General features: G+C 41.4%; 1 protein-coding gene across 3 annotated transcripts in view; it reads right to left on the reverse strand.

The window, feature by feature from the left end:
• The window catches only part of capn15 (calpain 15), a 54,657-nt gene that overhangs the window by 9,439 nt on the left and 20,793 nt on the right, over positions 1 to 24,425 (reverse strand). For all 3 annotated transcript variants that reach the window (XM_042507273.2, XM_088069638.1, XM_088069637.1), the window contains exons 2-8: positions 21,491 to 23,132; positions 13,533 to 13,741; positions 9,544 to 9,727; positions 7,651 to 7,874; positions 6,294 to 6,419; positions 4,518 to 4,670; positions 967 to 1,128 (exon numbers count right to left, since the gene is read on the reverse strand). In XM_042507273.2, coding sequence (XP_042363207.1) covers positions 967 to 1,128; positions 4,518 to 4,670; positions 6,294 to 6,419; positions 7,651 to 7,874; positions 9,544 to 9,727; positions 13,533 to 13,741; positions 21,491 to 23,110 — 2,678 coding nt within the window. In that variant the 5' untranslated portion in view covers positions 23,111 to 23,132. The remainder of the gene's footprint in view (positions 1 to 966; positions 1,129 to 4,517; positions 4,671 to 6,293; positions 6,420 to 7,650; positions 7,875 to 9,543; positions 9,728 to 13,532; positions 13,742 to 21,490; positions 23,133 to 24,425) is intronic.

A 24,425-nucleotide genomic window follows, 5' to 3' on the forward strand; every position in this document is an offset into this window, starting at 1 on the left:
CTGTCCCGTGCAGACGTAGGTTTTATGAAGGGATATGGTTATTACAGTGATTACAGGTACAAAGTAAAAAAACAGCATTAGGTTCAGTGATAGTTTTAAATTTTTGTAACATTAGAAATACAGACTTCACGCAGAAGAGCTCGACTCATTTCCATAAAAAGAAATTGAAGATGTATCAATTAAATGAGATAATACGTTTAAGGTAATTAAGACCTCACAAATTCAATTCATTCATTCATTTAAGACTATTCAATGACTTATAAGGTCTATGATTTTATGAAATTTAATTTTAAGGTCCAGTGTGTGGGATTTATAAATCCACTGGTAAAAACTGTTCATTCTCGGGAGCACATCTGCCAGATAATGGTGGTGACTCAGTTGTTCCCAGACCTTTGCTAAGCTTGTCTACTGGTCACAAAAGGCATGACTTGGTTTTGTTTTTGATGGCTACATTTTGAATTAAGTCTCAAACTGAGTGCAGTTTACATGTCTGTCCAGAGTTAAATGCAGCCATGACAGCTGACGATGCTTTAAAAAGGATATGGATGTTGCTTCAAAAAAACGAAATATTCTAAACCATGGATGCTTCACACATATCGAACTGTAAGGTCACAGTAAACTTTGACCACCAAAATCTACTCAGTTCATCCTTGAGTCCAAGTGAACATTTATGCCACATTAGAAGAAATTCCCTCAAGGAGTTCTTGAAATATCATATTCACGAGAATGGGACGGACATGGTCACGTTGCCTTTGACCACTGACAAACAAATACTTTTCAGCTTATCCTTAAGTCCAACTGCCCATTTGTTCCACATTTGAAGAAATATCTTCAAGGTGTTCTCGTGTTCACAAGAATGGTCGGACAAATGGACAACCTGAAAACATCATGCCTCTGGTCACGGCTATTGCCGACACAGAGGTATAAAAAATAAGTCAAGTCAAGGAGAGGGACTGTCCTACTTACCTGCTTCCCTCCTGGAAGAGAGCAAACTCCAGCGCCGTCCTCTCCAGCACAGTGAGCGCTGTGACGGTGACCGGCCCACTAGCCTTGCTGGGGAAGCAGCCCTGCAGCCTCACCTCCTGCCAGTCTGAGTGGATCTTACAGATGTCTACTGAGTCAAAGTACCTGTAGGAGGAAACGGATGAGAGGATAGAGCTTTCTTTAGTGTATATATATATATATATATACAGCCTCATCAGAAAAATCCTGCATAAGGACCCCATTCTTCTGAGACACCGACTATTTGACCAGCTGCTCTCTGCCTGTCATGAGCTAAGTCTGTTTGCATGCATCACAGGCAGCTCTTTAACATTAGCATAACCTCCGAGGGTGCTGCCGTGCAAACACCATTTACCTCGCTAACATATCAGACCTCCTCCTTCAAAGACGGAGCCCCCGAGAGACATTCTCTTCCTCACTTTCAGTCTGTTTTCCACTGTTTCATCACTTCCTAACCTCGCTCTGACAACTGTCTTACATCTTTCTTTTGTCTTCTTGACAATCGGGAAGAAGAGAAAGAGGAAGAAAAAGCACGCAGGCTGAAGTTTTACTGTAGGTTTTGATCTCTGGAGAAAAATATGTCTACTGTTGAAACCTTTTGTTTCTTAGTGCTGGGTTGCTGTTTGTGAAATAATCTTTCAGAAATGTTATTAACAGTCAACATCAGCTTCTTTTTGAGTCGTTATACGGATGTCCAACCAGGTGACCACTTTTTCCACACTGGAAAGTTTGAGGCAGGCACATGCTGTAGGTTTGCCATACAGTGCAAAGCTGAGAGATTATTTGCCTGTCAGAAAAAAAACAATAAACAGTCAGAAGACGGATAGGATTCTGGTCTAGGCCGCACACATTTTTTATGTTGGAGTTGTTCAGGAGGACAGCAACATTGATCCCCCTAGACTTATGGCAACTCTTATTTTGTTAGACATGAGGGAATGAATAAGAGTCCGATGCACACATCATTTATCTTTAAGCAAACCTACTAACCTGGTGGACCTTGAGACAACGTCCATTGATCAGATGTTTTGCTGATAGTAAGCAGAACCTTTTCTTAGTAAGTGTGGTCTGGTCTGAGGGTAGCCTTTCAGGAGTGTAAAATCAGGTTGTTTTTTAAAAAATAAACACTTACTGAAATGTTTATGCTCCTCAAACTTTGTTAGATTTTTCTTGGCTGTAATTCAGTTCTGTTTTCATTCATGTATTGTGTATTATTTTTTTTTTGGACATAATTGCTCAGTGGATTATGTTTTTGGACAGTCCAAGACAATGTCTCCCTATTGTGTTTTAGATTACTTTTCAATCAAACTGTTACAGGCAACATTATTTGCTGACCTCACCAAGGTTGCTAGCCAATGAAACGGTCATGCATAAAAACACACAGAAGAAGAGCAGGAAAAACAGTCTCTCCTTGATGCTGTGTGATTGAATGACAGGATTAATCTAATACGACAAAACACACTGAGAGCCGTAACAAGTCTAAGCCTCTGCCTGCCAAATCCCTGGCAACCAAAGCAAAAAAAACCCAACAACAACAAAAAACCACACAACTCCATAATAACACCATGGTGTGGGACCCGTTAGATGATGCACAAACACAATGTACTAAAAATAATAAAAATGCTGCCAGTCAGTTTGGTGTCAATACCAGATGGTCCGGAAAAATCCAAAAAAGCAGGCATTTACTAAACTATCCACCACCTTTAGCACATGCACATTACATGCACCCACCTTTACAGGTCCCTCCAAGTGTAAGCCTGAGGAGGATCAAGCACTCAGTTGAGTGTGTATCTGTCTGTCCGCAGCTAACGTCACAAACCACTGGACCTATCAGCCTAATATTTTTGTGCACATTTTTTTTATATAACAGTTTTATTGACAGCTCTGGTTTATGCCCTCATTGACTGCTAACTCCTCACTCCTCTTACACAGCCAGTAAGGGCTCCAAATGATCAACAAAGTCACATAGAAAAAGACATTTCCTACAGTCAGCAAGGCTAAAAACAAGCCAATACATAGCTTGTTTGTTGCTGACAACATTTTGGCCTTTGTTGCGGCTTAAAAACTGACATCCATAAAGAAGTTTGGTCTCATTTTTAACTGGAGCATCTGCAAATGAATTCCATACTAGATATAGCCTGACTGATTAATTTTTATGCATTCATGATGAAGGTTGTTTAAAAGTAATTGCATAATTTAATAGAAATTTAAATAGATACTCTTAAAGTGAGACAATTTACATATATTAAAAAATATATATTAAATTCATACATTACCTGATGTGAAGTTGTTAGATAATACATTTATCCAAACTTTATTTAATGTGGGAAAAAAATCTATTTAAAAGGCATTGGTGTAATCTGGATTTTTTTTAAATATTTACAAATTTGTTTTGTATTTATAATTATTCACAGCAGCACACAATATATATATATATATATATATATATATATATATATATATATATATAATTTTTTTTTTTTCTTATCAAAAGGTTTTTCACCCAATATCTCTGCTAAAGCCACCAACACCTATCTACCTACTACCAGCTAATAACTGAAAGACTAGTAAAGAGAAGGAACTAATGAAACTGTCTGCTAACTGAACTGTGAAATCAACTGAAAAATGAAAATGAAAAGCTGTTTGGTCACTGAGTAGAATCCAGTTAAAAACTCTGGGTAGATGGATCAGTCTCTTCCAAGTGAGGAATCTGCACACAATTTAAAATAACTTGACAGTGTCCTTTGTATGTCTCCATGCAGTCTGTCTACACTTACACACTGATAATGTAACATGCATATTGCCTTCCTTTCATTCCATTACAGTCAGGCTTACACGCTGGTCACACTTCCTGTTCCCCACCTACATGCCCTTAGACACACCTGGCAGAGGTCTGAACTTTTTAGTTTCACCTGCATTCAGATAACAAAAGCTTTGGCATTTGCTGCTTTAAACAGCTGGTGCTGGGTTGATCTTTCCTGGGATAAATCCTCACAGGAAGTCATGCATTTTACATTTCTAACAGTGGCGTGTGTCTGGAATGAACACAAGCAGTGTACCAGCCCCAGCCAACATGGCTCAAATTAATTAGCAGGAGAGAAATATGTGCATTCATCATGTGGGCACGGCGACTGACTGTGAGGTCACCTCTGAAAAGCGCAGCGCAGAAAAACAAATCACAAGTTTTGATAACTTATCATTGAAGATGCTGACAAAATATTACGGTTCAGTTTTGACTTTAGGGTGCAGCTATGCCTCCAGGTGGCCACTAGGGGGGAGAAAGTTCAATGAGTGAATGAGCAAATGGTCTGAAATATTCAGTTACTTTATGAGATGACAGCCGTCTACAAATGAGGAGTGTGTGGATAAAAGATGTTGTGATGTAATTGTTTTGCATCTGTCCTGGTGAAATAAGACCACTATTATCTTAATTAAAAAAAAAAAGAATTCAAACAGATTAGATGTACACAATTGCCACAAAAAGGAAACAAAATCTCAACGTAAAAATGAATTCTTACTTTATAAAGTCGCTGTACTCCATCCAGAAGACGCCCTCACTGCTGCCGTGAGCCATCAGCTCATGACGCAGGTGCTGCGGCCAGTCTGTCCACTCATCCGACCAGCTGCCATTCCACGAGAAGCGACCCCACGGGTTACGCAGCCGCAGCAACCTGAAGCACGGCCAGAGAGTGACAGTTAGGCAGGCAGATGATGAACAGAGAGGGAGAGCCAAAAGCAGGATCCAGTCAGAGCGACAACAGCTTTCAGTCAACGCACTCCCCCATCTCTGCAGACTCATATTGCTCCTCTCATGGATCATTGCCTACTTTTTAACAACCCATTTCATTTTACTGCCTCCTCCCTACAGTGAGAAACTTGGGAGGTATAATGGAAACCCATATTGGAGAGTCCCCACTTTCCAAAAAAAAGTGCAGGTGAATCGCTGTTTCCAAGCTGCTTTTCATCTCCTCCAGCTCCTAGCAGGAGGACTCCAACTCATTTTAGATCAAGCGCTGTGACCCAATCTTCCACTCAGATTGCTTTATGGCAGTAAATTAAAGTGGTTGTGTGGGGCTCTTGAGCAAATTACATCTGGGATTTACAGCTACTCTCTGCCTCCTCTCACAGGTAGGACAGAGGAAGCCTCCATTGTGTGGACTCACAATGCTGATCAAAGTGATCAAACTGCAATGGTGTGCACCTGTTCTCTATTGGCATCATGCCTCTATCCCGTTTACCCATGAATCATTCAAGGAGTACCTTCACAGAGCGTGCATCTGTTCAATCACCACTAAAGCCAGGGTGCTTATTTATGAATATGCTTTTTTAATGAGTAAACAAAATCTTTAAAGGTTCATTGTGTCAACATTCAGAGCATCAATATAGCAGCAAACCATTATTTGCTATGTAAAGATATAATGGAGTAATGGCGTCCTTTGTGGTTAACACCTTTATCTCTGTTGCCATTGTTTAGCACTGTCTCTGGAGATAGCATAGTTAGCTGCTAACTCAGAAAGAGCTTTAGAAAGAGCTGCCAACACATATGCTTTATGTCACATTAGAAGCGAACAATGTTGCGTTACATATCATGCCTCTTTTGATTCTGTGATGCTGTCAGGCAGTCTAAATCACACACTGGCACAGAATAATGCCGCTTTTGCTTGGTTATGTGTAAAAATACAAATGAGACATAAAAAAGGAACTTATAGTGGCCCTATATAGCATTATCTGTGTAAAAAGGGCTATAGAGCTGCAAATATTTTCTCATTCTGTGTTCCCATTTCAAACTCTTCTCTTTCTGATATCTTTAATCGGAGTTAACAACGAAACACATGACTCTCCTGGATAATGTTGTAATCCAACAGGTTTATGTTTTGCCCATCAGTATTAATTATCTAAATGTTGTTTCTGAGAATTTTTTTTTCAATCATTTTAGCACAGCAAGCCTTCTAAATACTACAATACCCATGAGCCTTGGCTGGAGTTGCCAAAGAGAAGCCAGTCAGAGGCACGAATCAGAGTTAGAGCGAATTAAAAGTACTTCAACATTGCAGTTGTGAACACAACACAGTCTCATAGATACTGAATTCAGGCAAAATCATCACAGAGTGAATTAATTTAGGCAGCAGATTGATTGTATTATCATGTTTCTCAACACCACTTAACAGAACACACAACAGAATCTTAAGCTATGAACAGGATCTATTTTGCCAAAATGCACTGTGGGAGCTGACCACAGGAACCCTGGAACTCACAGAAAGACAAGCAGGTTAATACTTTCCATTTGTACATACCTGTAACCCTGAACATCTCGTACATCCAGGATGGAATAGGCATGTCGAGGCCGCAGACCGAGTGACTCGTAAACAACATCGTCCACCTTCATGTTGCCTCCTCCACAAGATGCACCCATTAGAAAGCTGATAGATATGGACAAAATAGTGTAAGACATAGGATTCACTAACTATCATCAGGATACAAAGTTTACAAAGACCACAAAAAACTATTTCCAACTTTACATCGCTAATCATGTTAATTATTATTATTATCTAATTTTTATCTAACCAGGAGAGCCATGAAATTAGATCTCCTGTTTGGCATGAGGACACAGAGTTCGAGACAACACAAACACAACAAAACAAAACAAATATCAGTTGTATCCTTGTTAATCTGTTTCAATTTCTGACTGCTGCTCCTTCCCTGCTGATGCAGCTTGTGTCTGTTCAGTAAACTATCCTAATGTTGTCACTATTTCCCAGGCTGTTCTTCTTTGATATATTGAATAATACCACAGGTTTTCTGACAGATGGACCTGGAGTTTGGCCACAGATGATTTGGCCCCTTTGGAGTTCTGCGAGTTGTCTCATGTTGTTTTGAAAGCTCACATATCAAAGCGCTGATTAGCAGACCTCTTTTATTCCTGACATATGCTGCTAATTTGCATTCAGCACCTTTGTTGCTTTGTAAAACCTTTGTATTTGTAGTTGTGATTAGAAAATGTTTTTCTTATGGAGATGTCCCTGTCTCTGTACTGTAAAATATAGTCTCTATACAGTCTCTTATATATGTCAGGGTTCCCACAATTTTCATGGACAACATTTCAAAACTTTTCCATGACTTTAAACAAATCAAGTGCAAATCTAAAAGGATGTGTATATCTGACCAATTTAAAACGTTTTTTGTACATTTTGTTACTGAATCCACGTTCTCCTGATTATTTGTATCAAAGGTAACCCAATCCTACTACAAGGTTTTGACCAACACATACTGACAGTTTGATCCAGCTCAAAACCAAGATTATATGATCTAATCCTTTTTTTAGAATTTTTTTTTTCTTTATTTGTTTTGACCAGCACATTCGATCCAATCCAATAGCCGAAATTCGATCACATTACTTCTGAACAACTGGCTCCAGTAGATTATAGTAACAATTCATTTTAATAAAAAAAAAATTCCATGATTTTTACGATTTCCATGACTTTTCCAGGCATTGAAAAGGTGATGGTGAAATTCCATGACAGTGAATGTATGTACACGTGTTATTTAAAAGGACACAGTGGAGAATTATAGTCATACAAGGAAGTGAAAAGCAGAAAAATGTTCCTTCACGCCCTAAATTCAACCAAAATTCCCCTTCACTCCTTCTCTCACCCAGCCTCCTTGGAGCTGAGCATCTTGGCCCAGATGAGGTCCGTATCGATGGGTTCCTCCCGAGGGTTGGTGGAGCTGACCTGGAGCATCAGGGAGTCGCAGGGAGCCCCCGTCAGCGTGGCCAGACCCTCGATGGCGCGCCCTGCCTGCAGGGCAAAGTAGGAGCCATGGAGTTTGGCCAGGGCCTTTTCAATCAGCGCCACCCATAGCTGCTTCCTCTGGGCCTGGAGTGATGGGAAAGAGAGGGAGGAAATATTTAGTCATATCTCAGTCACAAGTAGAGCTCACTTTTAACAGGATGTTGCAGTGTTTGCTGTGGGGCTTGTTTAAAGGCGTTGGCTGTGAACCCGTTGGCTGTGACTCAAAACAGTCTCTGAGCAGAGCCTGAGAAAAAGGTGAAATGTGTGATAATTTCTCATCATCTTCCTTATCTTAACATTCTGTCCTGGCATTTCTGATGTGTTTAGGTATCATGATGAAGGAGTTCACTCTGTCCTCCCCAGTGTTTCTTCTGTTACATTTTCATTTCCTTGTCTTCTTTGACATCTATGGTTAGTGGTGTTGGGTTGTCTTAACAACATTGTGTAGATATGGTCTGATAGTTTTTACAGCACATCTCTCGAGCATGTGTGAGCCTTAATTTGTTTCCCTGTATTTTATTTGTTGCATAATGCAGTCCTTCATTTGTCCTGTAATTTGTTGTTTAATTAGTTACAATCCTCCTCTGTGGGGTCCTTTGAGACCTGCTTGTGATAAAAGGCAAGATAATGAATTAGCTTGAACTTATGTTAAGAAGTTAATTTTACACTGTTGCAACTCCATCAACAAGGAAAATATGACTCTGAACTAGCACAAAGGAGCTTATGGAATCCCAGCTAACTGATAAATCAGAGAGAACGTATGTCCAACATACTGTGTGTCAAACTTTCTGTTCCTTCCTGATGTCTTTAAAAAAGGTTCAGAGAATCAGAGATATTATCTTTCTTATTCCATGCTAGGGGTGGGCAATGTAGTAGTGGTAGATATAGTAGACATAAAATAATATCACAGTAGTTCAGGGTAGGTTTGCAATATTTTTGACTATATGACAAAAATAATGACAATACTCTACTTTCAATTTCAAGAACATACAAGTTTAACACAAATACGTTTTATGATTGTATATGTCAGCATTAATGTATTTCGCCTTCAAATATTCAGTATAAACTGTACAAAAATCATCTCTGAGTTCTTTAGTTTGTAAACAACAAGAGTAACTCATAATCAGATTCAGATTTCATATAAATTACCAATATTACAACAAAATAAAACTAATGATGCCATCATGTCACCAAGTCAAAATATTGCCATAATGATGATATCAATTTTTCTTATCATATTAAAAAAATGATACAGGTATCATTGTATGATAAGGCACAACCCTATTCTATGCATTCTTCTTCCTTGTCAAGGTCAGATGGCTACATTGCCCACAATGCAACTCATCTATCAACAGTGTGGTCACAGATTTGGGTGTGTTTTGCTAGCAGTGGCTATTTTAGCCTTGAGCCTCTAAACTCAAGTGAAGACTAGGAGTGGGTTACACACGTCTGCTGAGCTAATTTCTTTAGGAGAACACAACACTTACGATTTTATAATATCCAAAATCTAACATGAAATCTAGTCTAGAAATCTAGTCTCCAATCAGGATATGGATACAATATTGCCCTGTCCTACTATCATCTCTAACCTCTATGACCTGAAAGAGAAAAACATTTTATGAGTCAAACATGTTTATTTCTAACTCACATTAATAGTGTATCTTGTTCACCAAAAATCTTAAAGATATCTATTTTCTCATTCGTTACTTCCCTCCCTCCAGGTTTTCCCACATATCCCTCTCCTTTTTCTGACCTGGGAGAAGAGGAGGTAGCCGTAGTCGTCGCAGGGCAACATATCATCCACAAGTACCGTGGTCCACGTCCCGTCTTTACACAACCGAACCTGATAGGCCCCCTCCGGGCAGATTGTCCTAGTAATCATCACCCTCTCCACCAACTCTGGACGCTCCGCAAGCACCGCCAGCGCACTCAGGAACCTGGAGAAGGATAAAACTCAATGAATCGGAAAATGAAATCAGGAAGGACAGATGCGTGAATGAGAGGACGTGGCTGAAACAAAGCGCAAAAGACAATTTGAATTAAGCAGTGAAACAAATGGAGATAAAAAGACATGAATGATCAGTTGATTGTGAGGAACAGGTGGACGGCTGAATGGATGTCCGCTTTAGTTGAAAAGACAGGCGGGGATGAGGAATGTCGACTGACTGACAGAGAAAAGAACAAAAAGAAAGAGACTGACAAGCAGCCATGAGACTAAATGACGAATTAAAACATCCTTTTCCAAAAAAGGTACCTCTTGCAGTTTCTTCCCCAGCATAATTTCCCCTCATTGAAAATCAATCACATTTGATGAATCAAGCCTCTATGCCTTCTGGTTACCTCCCCATTACTGTTAATTCACCCTGCAGCAAAGACAAACTGGCTCGCCTCCTCTAATTAGCTTGCTAGAGAAATTAGTTAATCAAAACTCCGGATATATCAGAAAATGCTAATTCCTCACAGAAGAGAAACACGGCTGGGGACACGAGGATCCGACTTAAAAGGGATATATTTTAAAGTGAACATTAGTTCAGCAGAAAGTGTGGAAGGAGATCATACAATAATAATGAAATAGCTACAAACAGTTGAGGTGTTGGGACAATGAGCTAAAAACATTTCTCTCTCTGTGACTCACTGCTGATTTTTAAGTATACTGACCCCCTTTTTTAAAGGGATACTTCACCAATTTTCAACCACCATTGTATCAAAACAATGTGGGTAGTCTGTGTAAATGAACCGTGGTAACCTTCCCTCCATCTTACCAGCAATCAGACAGTAAAACAGTAAAATCAGGCAGCGCTGATCCAATGTATAACATGATTCTGATACTGTATTGCATATTTCTTGCCTAAAATACCTTATGAAACACATTTTAGTAAACTGTTTGGCTGTAATAAGACAATTTGTGAACAGGAAGTGGGCACCATACTGTTTCCTGTATTGTCTCTGTATGGAGAATGGCAATACTGAGATCAAGCAGTACAACTATTTGAAAAGTTATGGTTGAAATCTGTGCAAAAGTGTCATCACATATTACTGAATTTTATACTGTCTGTGATATTGATTTAATACTGTTAGACTTGTATGTATTGTGTTGTTTTACTTGATGCAATGTTAACATCAATTATCTATTATGTATTGTCTTGTTTTATGTGGTGAAATGTTTATATTTATGGACTTGATTTATGGATATGTATTGTGCTGTGTTATGTAGTGTAGGCTACTTGCTGTTCTGTGTGTTTGTTTTTGTGTTTCCATGCCCATGGACAGGCAGTGGTAAATTAGCTGCTAGCTAACTCTGGTACAATTGCTTTTATTTGTGTACTATAAATAAAAAATAAATTATGCACAAGTGACCAAATACAAACACATAAACCTATATTCTGTTACTGTGGTGCCTTTTTCTCACCTAAAATGTCTTCATAAACATATTTTAGTGCATTGTTTGGCTGTAATTTGTGCACAGGAATTAGGCACGATACTGTATTGTAAAAATGGAGCCTGAAAAAAATGGAGATCAAACAGTATAACTAAGCAGTGCTCATCAAATATAAACTTAGATTCTGGTACTTAAGTGCCTATTTCGTGCCTTAAATGTCTTCAGAAGCATGTTTTAGTGTACTGTTTGGCTGTAATAATAGAATTTGTGCTGTTTAACTATAATTCCAGATCATTTGTTACCAGTAGGCAGCCTTTTTGTTTCCTTTGTTGAAACTGCCAAGCATTATGTTTATTGGTCTAGTGCGGCACAGTGTATTATGGGAATTGTACGTTTTCTACTTCTTGAACAAAAAGAAATGCCATAGCCCTTTTTTTCCAGTCATGTAACACCAATTTCAAAAGTATTGGCGCTTTCCTACTGCAGACAGCCTGGTTTTATGAACAGACCATCTTTCCAGCAGCGAAATACTTCTTTAATGACATGAAATTTTACCAAACCGCCTAGCTACTTTTGCAACTGGTAGTGCTACTGTCATTATATCTACAGATTAGAGTAAAACCCTCTCAGTCCAGCCGTCATTGTGTGTCAAAGACTCTAACTCTTTGTGTTGGTTGGAAATGTGTGTTATTAAAGCTGTATCCCATCTGTTCATGTGGCAGCTCAGCGAGGCCGATCAGCCCATTCAGCCGCTGATGAAAAACCAATCAGCTGCAAAGAATCAAATGGAAATCCAATTAGCCGTGTCATAATGTGACTCTAATGTCAGCTCATACTCAAGGACAAGGGTGACTGGCACTCCTTTCTTCTGCTGTCATTGGCTGGCTGAGGGGAGCTGGGCTGTTTGTTGGTTTATTAGGACAAGAGTGTGTGTGTGTGTGTGTGTGTGTGTGTGTGTGTGTGTGTATATGAGTGAGAGAGAGTGAGTTAGAGAGACGAATTAGGGTTACATCCTGTCGCGAGTGAGAGGATTCGGCTCTGGGGAGGGTTATTTTTGATAAGCTGTGTGTGCTTGGTGATGAAGCGAAAAGTTGTACTGGGACAACTTTGTGACTGTTCTTTGTTGTGTGTGTGTGTGTGTGTGTATATATGTGGAGGAAGCTGGTGGATGGTAACACACACACACACATATATATATTTACACACAACACACTCCAAAGGACGCATAGAACAAGGGCAGGGAGATAAAGCATGTGTCCAGACTCACATTCCCGTGAATAATCTCCCTGTCAGGTGTATCAGTACATCTGTCGCCAAGCTCCCTCTTTCATTTAATGCTCGCCTTCTTTCTTATTTATTTCTCTGGCTCCCAATTTTTCAGTTTCTTGCTTTCTGCTTCCTAACTTACTGTCTCGCTGTCTCTCTGTCACTGTCTCCTTCTCTCTCTGCTAGCTTCAGGCTGCAGTGCTCATCTTAAGAAGACTTAGACAAGAATCACACAGATATGCAACATTATCTGTTGTGTGTTTTGTATCCCTCTGCCCTTTGGCTGGGACTTAACAGAATAAAAAATTTCCTGTTTGGCTTTAGGTATTCTTGTTTGTCCTAGGTAAAAGGTCCAGTGTGTAGGATTTAGTGATAACTACTAGTGAGATTGCAGAGACGAAACTTCTCTTGTGTGTAAAGCATGTAGGAGAACTACAGTGGCCGAGGAGAAAACGTGAATGGCCTTAACTAGAGCCAGATTTATTCAGCTTGAGGAGGAAAAACACTCACAGCTCTCTAGTTAATATATTAATAGCATTTGCAAGTCACACTGGTGTGCCAAAGTTAGAAAATGCAAATAAACAGTAGTTTTATAAAGACTTGCAGATATAAAAACACAAAACTCGCCTGCTCACACATTGGGATAAAGTAATCTGGATGGGCAGAGGAGTGTGTGCATCGTTTTACGTTTGTGAGTCTTTCTTTTTATATGTGTGTCTGTGATAGCTATAGGAGAGAGAGAACTGAAACGCTGAAATAAGTTTTGAGTCTGTAACTTAAAGAAATTATTTAGCTTATACTTGATGTTGACAATATAGTCATTTTATACTTCCAATGTGGAACAAGCCACAGAAATTTAGTATATTCGATATAGCGCCCACCCCAGTTTCAAGTTATTATGAACTAATGAAAACACAGTTATGAATATTATATTCCATTTCTGCCAATATATCCCCCTAAATCCTACTCACTGGACCTTAAAGTCATTAATCAGGGTTTACTTTTTCAAAGTCTTTTTGTAAATGAATGGTCTGTCTCTAGATTGTTCCAAGTTATCTAGAACTGATTAGCGTCCCCGTGTGGTTCTGACGGCTCACCAGCAGTTTCCGAGCAGGCCCTGCAGGATGTCAGAGGGCCGCGGCGTGCGGAAGACAGACCACTTGACGCCTCGGTCTTTGAAGTTGCTGCAGTTGATCTCATGGGGGCGGAGCCACTTTTTGATTCGCTGCTGGACGCTGTCACCCTCAGGGAAGCCCACGGAGCGAGGTCCCGGTGGGAAACTATCATCCACAAAGTTCACTGTGTTCTGAACAGGGACGAAGAAAAGAGAGAGGAGGGTGAAGAGGAAAAGCGAAAGGAAGACAAAAGGGTTTGATTACTGAACTTGTTCAAATACTGAATTCCATTTAAAAATAGATCCAATAACAGTTAGACACTTGCTAGGAAAAAACATCTTATTTAAAAACCAGAAAACCCATTTTTAAATCATGCCCAAAAGGGGTTGATTAGAGAACTTAAAAATCAAGCTTTCAAACGTATAATGCAAGCCTGAAGGACACTTCGAGCTTTGAGGACTAACTGTTAATCTCTTCCCTGCATTTCTGATGTGATATTTTTTCAGGTGGATGATGATTAATACAGGACACACTACAGACGACCACATGAGCCCTGGATTCTGGGTGAAACAAGGACAAACCACTGCCTTCCATAATTAGTCATATGGCATGAGGAATTACTTCCACTGTTAGTGTGCCATCACACATCTGCACAGCATGAGGCCAAATGTGGCGCCGTGTAGCAGCCAGTATGCAGGACACATATGCTAATTTCAACATTTCAAACGCTTCACTTTCTGACATGTTCCCTGCAGAGCGTCAAGCATTTTAAATGACACACTGGATTTTAACACTCCGAAAATGTAGCTGCCTCTCTATTTTACACAGGAGCTGCACTACAAGGATACATGAACGGATCAAGACACCCAATCTGACACACTATCTGCCCATCTAAAACTCTTGTGTACACAAACCTGAGAGGGCCAACACTCACACACGCAGCCCTATCTGGTTTCTTATTTGCGGTGTCAGAAGTGGGCTCAGCCAGTCATGTTGTGAGGCAGGGATGGGATGTAATGTGGGCACCCCAATGGGGGCTCACAGTGAAACGAATTGATTAGTTGGCATCCCGAAAAACCAATTCTGTAGTCTCGAAGCAGCGTCGGCTACCACAGAATCACTTCAACGCCGCCTCACCACCCCAGCCATCTGAGGTCTCCATGTAGCTTTCTGAATCTGAAGCTCACTGGCTTATGTGTGACCCTTGTGCTGGCTTTTATTGTATGGGCTTAGGGGGCGATGTGGATTAACCACAGAGGTGGAGAGGCCCCGGACACATACAGAGACTGAGCTTCTGACTAATGTAACTCGGAACACAGTCGGTACAGTTCATAAGCAAGACTCAACTGGTATAAACATCCATAGCAATATATTTATACTGCTTTTTTTAAAATCTAAAATATCAAACAAACAAATATCATCATATGGGAGAGGATCAATTAAAAGCCTATGAGATAGTTATATGTAGCTACAATAACAAGTTAGCATGCCAATAAGGTACTTAGCATCCTGGTGCACTCACCTCTTATATTGTAAACAGATTTGAGGAGATGATTCAGTCATTTAAAAGACATGATAATCAGCAAAATGGTCTGCTGCAGCAGTCTGCCCATAAGGAAAAGATGATGCTGCAGTTAGCCTGTTCACATCTGCAGCACACATGCTGCCCAATATAATGTTTTTTTTCTTGTTTTTCTTTTGAATCCAAGCTTTAAAAAAACATTATCATATAATCATGTCATTCACGCTAAAGTCCGATGCTTTTGTGAGTCTGCAGGCAGCGCAGCAGGCGGGGTTTCCATTACTTCTTTTTTCCTCGTAGCAGTTTGTCACTCAAGGGGTGGATAACCAATCTATAGATCCCTTTATTTATTTATAGTGTACCTGAGCGAAACGTACTCCAACAGCGCTCTTTATCAACAGTCCAGCTCAAAAAATCTGTTTTTGGTGGCAGCCTGCTACGCATGATTAATGCTTTGGAAAGCCCTGTTTTAGGGTCTATGGGATGGATAGCAATATAGCTTGTGATCGTTCTTGGTAAATTTCACATCCACAAATCGAAATGTTTTAACCCCAAACACCACTTTAATTGGCTTATTGTGAACTCAAACATTATGGTAAGTTAATTGAAGATGTGAAGAACAAAAAAACTACAAAGACTACATATTTTAAAGCAAGTACATTTACTTTGGACTCTAAAAGGACTTATTATAAATGGAGTTTTTGATCCCCCTGGCTTATATGTATGTATGACAATTGTTGTTTAACCTTGTTATAAATAAGGCTTTTTGGAAAAAACAACGAAATAATAATATTTCAGGCTGATCCAGTGTAGCCAGCAGATATCAGAGTCAAGACTTATAACTTTGTCTGGGCTCTATAAAGAGATATCTACATATGATTGCAGATAAATAAAAAACTATCAAAAGCTAATATTAAGTTAACAAATCATCAGACTATAGCTGATAGGTTCTGAGATTGCATTTTGGCCAATGCGCTCCGCTTCTCCACACTGACTCTTTACCTGCCACTCAAACATGATTGGTCATTACCACTCAGACAACAAACGGACCACATATGGACTACAAACAGAAACCATAATACCAGTATGATGTCCTGTCGCCTACATATTCTGCAAATGTACTAAGCAGTCAAACAGGCAGATCCTCCCTTGACATAAAATATATCAACAGTTAAAAAATATAAAGCAGAGTATGTAAGATGGAAAATGCCTGTATGAAATAAGATATAACATGAGTACCAAAGTCAAACTATTTTAGGTTTGGATTGTGTAAGGGTAACATGCAAATACATTAAAGCATTTTCCTGTTTAGGTTGCTGTGTCATGACGTCTGCAGGCGTAAGTCTAGCTGACTGTCCTCATCGAGTGAACCTGTGCTGCTGTCTCTGATTCTATCACTGGGCACACGCCAGCATGCAAACTAGACCGCAATCAGCCAATTCAGTGCTGAGCTAAGCAAACCTGCTGCCTTCCTGCCATCTTCCAGACTACACAGACCTGGCAGGCATAAGAGGGCTTTTTTGAGGATAGTAAGCTTGTAGCTGGATATCTACACGCCACAGACAACCTATTGATCTATGAAAATGTGGTGACAAGGAACTATAGAGCTCGATTTCAAAGAGCCATGCATATTAAACCCAAAAACAAAAGCGTCCCAGAACAGCCTGGTACGAACGATTCCTGTCACAAGCGGTGAAAATCTGTCACTGACTGCAGGCAGTCGCAACTTAACAATTCAACATCCAAAAATCCCCTAGATAAAATCCTGGTGGGGCAAATATGGCAAAAATTCAAGCAACAAGTAGGATAACGAATGGTCTAAAGAGAGGAAATAAAACAAATCAAAGTCAATCTGTTGCCATGAAGCATCTTTTTGTTGCTCCCCCAGAGGGTGACATGGACAGGGAACAGAGGAACCAGCTCCAGCCATGCTGGGTTTTACAGTTCACAAGCGGCGCTGACGGCTATTAGTAGCGTTTACTCGTCTGGCACAGTGAGTAAGCGGACACGCTCCGGGGCACTGGCACTGAGCGCACGCACCTCTCGCTCTCAAAACCAATCAAGGAGAGTAGAAAGGCAAGGAGGCATAAGAAACAAACGGCACTGAGGTGAGGACAGAATAATATTTCTTTTACTGTGACTCCAGCTCTTGTTTTGTCTTTATTGATTGCTGCACCGTGTCAAACTCTCCGGTAACGGTATATTTCAACAGCAACATCTGCTATAATCCAACAGGTCAAGAAAGATCTGAGGCAAAAAAATAAAAAATGTAAACTGAAACTTTCTTTGTGTGCTCCGACTGCCCACACGCCTTGTAACAGGGTAAACCAAAAGCTTTAATCACTATTAAATTTTCACGACTGGTGTTTTGGCACTTGCCAAGTGTTAAAACCGCGACAGTGATGGATTAGAAAGACCGACTCCTCTTGCTCACCAATTCTCCCCCCCCCGTTCATCTCCATGACCCCTAAAACCAGGCTGTAGCAGTTGATGCTGTTAGCGATTACGCTCACTATAGGGAAGTGGATCATTTCTGCTCCTCTCCTCTTTGGCTCTGCTGCTAAAAATAGGCCAGCCCCTGTGTTCACCTTAGCACACGCACACACACACACACGCACACACACAGAGCCTCACATCGACTGCTACACGGGAGAATTGAGTGCAGTCGTGTGGAGAGGGTGGGATGGGGGTGGAGGGGGTGCGGTGGGTGGCAAGGGGAAAGCATATTTTGAGATATTAGCAGAGAGTGAGGAAAAAAAAACAGGATGAGCATGTGGGGATAGATGTGATGGAGGGAGACGGAATAAAAAAGAGATGAAGAGGGGAAAGTACTTTGAAGAGCGCAGAGGGGCAGAGCAAGAGCGAGCGGGGCCTAAAATATTTGTAGGAGAAAAGGAAGGATGATTAAAAGAAAGACTCTCTTAAATGTCGATCTTAAATTGGAAGATGAGGAGGGGAAGGTGGGGATGAGGGAATCTCTGATATCCTTCCTTCCTACCGAGCCAACTTCCCTCCCACGCTCGCAGCAGTGAGCCCTGTGACTTTCAAAGGAGCCATTAATAATGCATTCTGAAGCACACTTCATGCTATTGTAAACATGGCATGATAGGTGCCGTGCCGGTGTAGTAAGTGGGCACGCATGAGACAACCAAATAAATTCAGAGAATAGAAGCCGAAGAAATGACCTGAATCTGAGCTGCTCTGGATTCTGCGATGCCCACATTTTTTCGTCACGTCCAATCAGGTTTGTCTCATTAGCATTCATCTTAAATGGACTAAAATGAACCACTTTGACAGCCCTGAGTAGCATATCCATGACAACATAATACAGTCCTATCAAAGGTTCAGTATTGCAGAGAAGGTGAAGCTGCAAGATGCAAAGAAGCAACATAAAAGGTTGTCACATCTCAACTATAGTTGCTATGGAAGACATCTCGGTGGCTCCAAACAGCTGTGAATCACCCAATCAGGGCTCATGAATGACATGAATTGATCTCAGAGTCTTCTCGACCTTTTGAACATTAAATGTTGAGGTGCTGGAGCGAGTAAGATGCGTCATTATTTTAGGCTGTTATGACAACAGAAAAGAACATAATTACAAGCGCATAATTAAGTTTTTTCCCCTTAAGAAAAAAAACCCCACTTGATTAACTTTTTGCCATCTGACATTTATGCAGCTTAATGGAAATCTTCTTTGAGGGTGTGTACTGATAAAAATGGAATATGAAAGGAGTATGTTAACGAGAACCACAGTTCTGATCTTTTAATTATGTGGCAAAAATGATGCAGCGACATTGAGGATAAAAGGAACATTTTTATCATATAGTTTTTATGGGGGATGGTACTATGGGACCAGTATATGTATTGTATTCTGTATGCATATGTACTGTATGTATGTCTAAAAGCAATTGAGGTGCTGGGGTGGATTCTGTGTGGCTGCCTTTTAAGTTGGGTGTTTTTTTTCCCTTTTATTTTAGTTAAGTTCATCTAATTTGGTTTGACTTGACTTGACCTCTCTTTTTTTGTGGATCCTCTTATATCTATATCTTTTGTATTTTTGTATAAAGTATATAAAGTCAGTTCATTTAAATAAATGTTAAAATGAATGAAAAATTTCATTCAGAATGCTAAAAAACTTGTTTTTCTCTATCACAGACAGGGCTGCTATTATACAGTAAGGGTCGGCCATAAATGAATGCCTGACACCTTTGTCTGTTGTTTTTCGGCTAATTTCGCATGTTAAATAGGCATGGGAGCGCGAGCCCATCAGTGTGGAAAATCAATCTGATTGTCAGTTAAGCTCAGTTCATAAAAAAGAAAGAAGTAAGGTTAGCAAACAAACGACTGGAGGGGCATGGGATCGAAACTACTCTCGCACAGCCAGAATCATATTACCATTCTGCTGTCGGGGAAAAATGCTCTGGATTGTTTGTGTTTCTCCAAACAACTCACAATCGTCGTGGGCGGTGCTAAGCCCATGATGCAACAACTGTGCCCTTGCAAAATAGTGTCAGGGGAGACAAACACATAGACAATGTGAACTGTTAGCATCACTCAGCAAAGGTTATGAACAGGTTTAAAAACGAGTCGTTTTCGATAAATCTGTGTGAGAGACAGCCAGTGAATGGTAGGCTTAGTCAACATCTGGTGATTCAGACTACATAGGAAAAAAAAAGTTGGTACACGAGGTATAGGAAGATTTTTTTTAAGCCATTGAGTTTAACCATTTGTTTATGATTTTGTTTGCTGGCGAGCAGTAAATATTATTTGTTCTTTCAACATCAGGTTGTGTTGTTAATGTGCTAACTAGCCAACTAATACGCATGAGCGATATATCAATATTACGGTATTACAGGGTATTTAGAAATTCCAACAGGGCGCCTTGTAGCTCAGTGGATAGAGTGGGTGCCCCATGTATAGAGGCTGCGTCCTCGCCGCAGTGGCTGTGGGTTCGATTCCGGCCTCGGCCCTTTGCTGCCATATACTGTATACCCCGGTGAAATTCCAGGAAGGTATGAAAAAACAGACACACCCAGGCCTACTAACTACCATCTTACCGTTTCCCTTTTTGAATGATGAATACATACTAGTGCCACCTGCTGATGTAGAGTTCATTTCTCTCAAGTAGGTGCAGGACTTATGTGCTTGTTGGCTGCCAGCTGTAGTCTTTGCGGTGTGTTTAGTTACAACTTTTGGCCGAGACATTAGCAATGCAACAGTTGGCCTTTGTTGCCACTCGTTCTTTGATGTCTGTTCAGTGTGTCTGGGTCATAAGATGTTCTGCAGTCTGACTCAAACTTGGCTGTCAGCATTTAAAAAAAAAATAATAATAATCAGAACAAACAATAAAAGTTGGCTCATTAGAGCCTCCTGATACAAGAGTTAGACTTCTGAAATAGACTTTTGAAATACTGAATCAGAAGTTAGTGAAGTGACTTCTGAGTGACTGAGGGCAGGTTATAGTCTGAGTACACACGATGAGACTCTGTGTCTGCAGCTCATTTAAGTGGCCAAGATTCGCCCGCTGGCCCTTTAAAACTCAGCTAACGAAGCAAGTGCAAACAGAGGCAATGACAAAGCCTATTAGCATTTCTCTGAAATTAGAGAGATTGAGGGAGTGGGAACAATGCCAGAGACATAACAAAAAGAGGAATTACAATGAGGGAACTGTGCACTGAAAGGCAATGTGCACCCTGTGACGCATTGCACATCCAAATCAGAAGACTACTAAGAGGAGTAAAAAAAAAAACTCACTGAAATGTAAAGATATAAAGAGAAAAATGGTAACAAAAGATTGGCTTATTGTTGATAGACAACAAATAACCCATTATCAGTTACCTGTAAATGAAAACTTACAATGTTTTCTGATTGACTCTAGGTAATGCACACAGCATGTCTTTTTTTATGTGGCCTACACATGCTCTACATTATATTCAAATTGTTTTGCTTGACTTTAGATGACATTTAATGTGATAAATTGATATTTTTTCACATGATATTCAAGTTATTCTGATTGACTTAAGATGTAATTTAATGTGATAAATGGATGTTTGATGATGGTAGTTCGGTACACTGTGGCTATGTGTATGTAGATATTTATATTTATATCTGTATATGTGTATATACACACTTTGCTCCATCTTTTTTTCTTGTTTTCTTGTCATATCTTATTTTGTTAAATTATTATCTATTGATGTATTTGTTTTGATCTATTTATGAATGGGAGCCTACTGGGTACCAGATGACCTGTCAGGTGATCTAGTGTAGCAGCATTTAAAGGTGTGTGTCTGTACTGTTCACTTGTCTGATGAAGAGCATGTAGCGCGAAATATCACCTCGGTGGTTATTATCCTAAACATTCAGGGGAGCATGTATTTTCCCAGCTACAACAAATAAATTGAATATATTTCTTTCTTACCTCTCTGCAGAAGCTGACTATGTTTTCCCAAAGCTCCTTGGCCTCGCCCTCATCATTTCGTCGACGGGCCTCTACATGCATGCTTTCTCTCCTCTTCAGAGGCTTCACCACCTTGCGGAGGGTGAGGTACTGCTGCGGTGTGTGGCATGCTGCACAGTTCTTGGCCTTGATGTCATTGAGCAGAGTACATGCTGGGCAGCTCCACTGTGCGACCTTCTCCTGAAGGCTGGCTGAGGTGGTGGAGGAGGAGGAGGAACTAGAGGAGGCAATAGCAGAAGAGGAGGGAGGGTAGCCCCGGGCCTGTTTGCGTGTTTTATGACCCGAGGAGGATGAGGAAGGTGTGCAGGAGCATGATGCAGAGCCACAGTGTGTACAGCAGCGGGGGAGAGGCACCTGCTGCTCCTGAAAGCCGTGCAGCTTAGAGGAACCGCAGGCTGAGCACTTGGGTGCCCCTGTAGGGTTGCGCAGCGTGCACTTGGAGCAGGCCCAGGTGCTAAAGTCCGGGCTGGAGGGGCTGGCCGGGGTAAATCGTACCGTCTCACAGCCTACCAGGTCAATGAGGTCAGCACCAGCCCGTGATGAGCGGCAGGCCTCGCACTTTGATGAGCCACCCGGGTTGGGCAAAGAGCAGCTCGGGCACTTCCAGGTGGAGGGGGCTGAGGAAGCAACAGGGAGGTGAGGGTTCAGTGGGTGAGGATCTTCTTCCTCTAATATACTGAGGCGCTTGCTGGGGTATGAAGGTTCCTGGGGTTGGGCATGTTTGGGCTTGGCTGGCCGCTGTGGGCCTGGCTGGGGTGGCACACTGGCAGCTGAAGGGGAGGTGGGGCTGGGAGTGTTGGTGCCTGGGTTTGGTGGGCGCCCAGGAGGGGGCACCTCTCTCCTGCTGCGGGGCACCGGGTTATTTTGGAGTGAGGAAAAAGACGTAAAAGGGGAGGAAAGGGACTGTGAGGAGACATGGGGAGGTTCTTGAGGGTCACAGGGAGGAGCTGGGGGAGAGTCATCAGTTAGGTCTATAAGTAGTGGGGCAGCCCCCGCTGTGTTCACAGGAAAACCCAGCACAGGTGTGCGCACCTCCGGCACCACCAGCGCCTCAGGGGGGATTTTAGGCAAAGACAGTTTCCTTGGCCCACCACAGGCGGAGCATGACAGTGCCACGGGTGTGTTATGAAGTGTGCAGCGAGGGCAAGCCCAACCCGAGTGGTGCCCATCCAGGCCGCACACTTCTCCATTGCTCTCAGACCGCCGCAGCGCTTCCTCCTTCGCTGGATGCTGTCCATGAGGCTCAAGCAGAACCGTGGGGGTGACAATGGGTGTCGGGGGTTCTGTTGGAGCAGGCGGGAGGCCGTTGGCAGTGGCAGCTATGGTGGTCGTAGGGGGCGTGTGAGTGGCGGGTGACGGTCCGAAGCCACAGACAGAGCAGGCTCCAGATCCCTGCGGGTTGTTGAGCGTACAGCGGGGACACGCCCAGCGGTGCTCCTCGTTGCTGCTCAGCCGCAGGATCTGGTTAAGGTCAGGTTTCTGGCGCGGCGCCTCACAGATAGAACAGCGAGGTGCTGCGCCGGCATTTAAGAAGGTGCAGCGTCCACATGACCACTCGCTGCCTCGCACTGCTGCTGCCATGGAGCCAGGAGAGTGAGAGTGGCTGCAAAACACAAAACGATGAGTCAAAACAAATCCACCAACCAAATGAGTCAGTAACTCAGTCGCTTAGCAATAATACATGCAAATTATGTATGTCATTGTGCAATCATGTAAACCAGTGGTTCCCAGCTGGTGGGTCATGGTCTAAAAGTGGGTCATGGATCCTTTCTGAATGGACTACATGAGACCGGTGAATGTGTCAAGATTGTAAAATAAACACTATTTTGGAGTACAGACCTACTAACTTTTATCACGACAAGCTCTTTTTTTTCCAGCACAGCAACACTTTCAGTGCCCTGTCCTTGTTATTATTTCGCCTAGTCCTGCCCTTACAGCGTCACTGGTCTTGAAGCAATCATATGCAATTTTTTGGTTGCATTGCTATTTATTTACTAAGTTTTAAGCAATTCCACTTTATTCTTGCACAGTGTTTTATTTTATCGTGTTCTTAGCCCAGGCGTTCACATTTTGTGAAATAAAATTGAATATGTTATTTATCTTGTGTAAACCCTGAACTAATGATTAAGGAGAAATCTGGACCCTGCAGCTAAACAAGTTGGAAACCACTGATTTAAACCATTGCAATCGCTAATGTTCTCTGTGTTTTAAGTGTCGATGGAGAAAAGTAGGAGGAAAGGAGAAGACAGAAGTAAGACGCGGTCAGCAAGAGTGAGGGATGAAAAATTATGAGAAAGTCAGAGAATGAATGCAAGCTTCCAGTCAACTAAGAGTGATTATCTAAAGGAAGAGAGGGCAGCGAAAATATCTGAGAGTGCAAGAGGAGGAGAGACAGGCAGAATTAGAAAAGAAAAATAGAGTGTGAGAGGGAAAGATTAGCCAGTGCAGGGGAAAAATCAAATCTCCCTCCTGGGGGCTCTGAGGGCAGTAAATCCATACACAATGGACACATGATTAGAGCCAGGAAGACAGCACATAGAGAGGAGGAGCCTGAGGAGAGAAGAGGAGAGGAGGCTGCCTCAGAATACCAAGGATAGTTTCCTCAGTCCTTCTGACTGACACTTATTAGAATAGAAAAAAAACGTGGGATCTCTTCCACTTCATATTAACACTCCTCTCGCCTTTTACTCAATGAATGCTAATGCAGGGTAGATGGGGGGCAACTTAAGGTCAGGTCAATCCCATGCCCAAATGAATTTCCTAATGTATTTTTGAATGCAGTAGTCTATTAATTCCGGCAGCACTTAAGACTGGCATATTTTAGTGACAAATCACTCCTGTATTCAAAGCAATTTAAAAACAACTACCATCAACAATCTTTAACAGGACTCCAGTA

Source organism: Plectropomus leopardus, chromosome 19, assembly GCF_026936395.1.
Source record: "Plectropomus leopardus strain MGB_pleo_1.0 chromosome 19, ASM2693639v1, whole genome shotgun sequence".
Taxonomy (NCBI): domain Eukaryota; kingdom Metazoa; phylum Chordata; class Actinopteri; order Perciformes; family Serranidae; genus Plectropomus; species Plectropomus leopardus.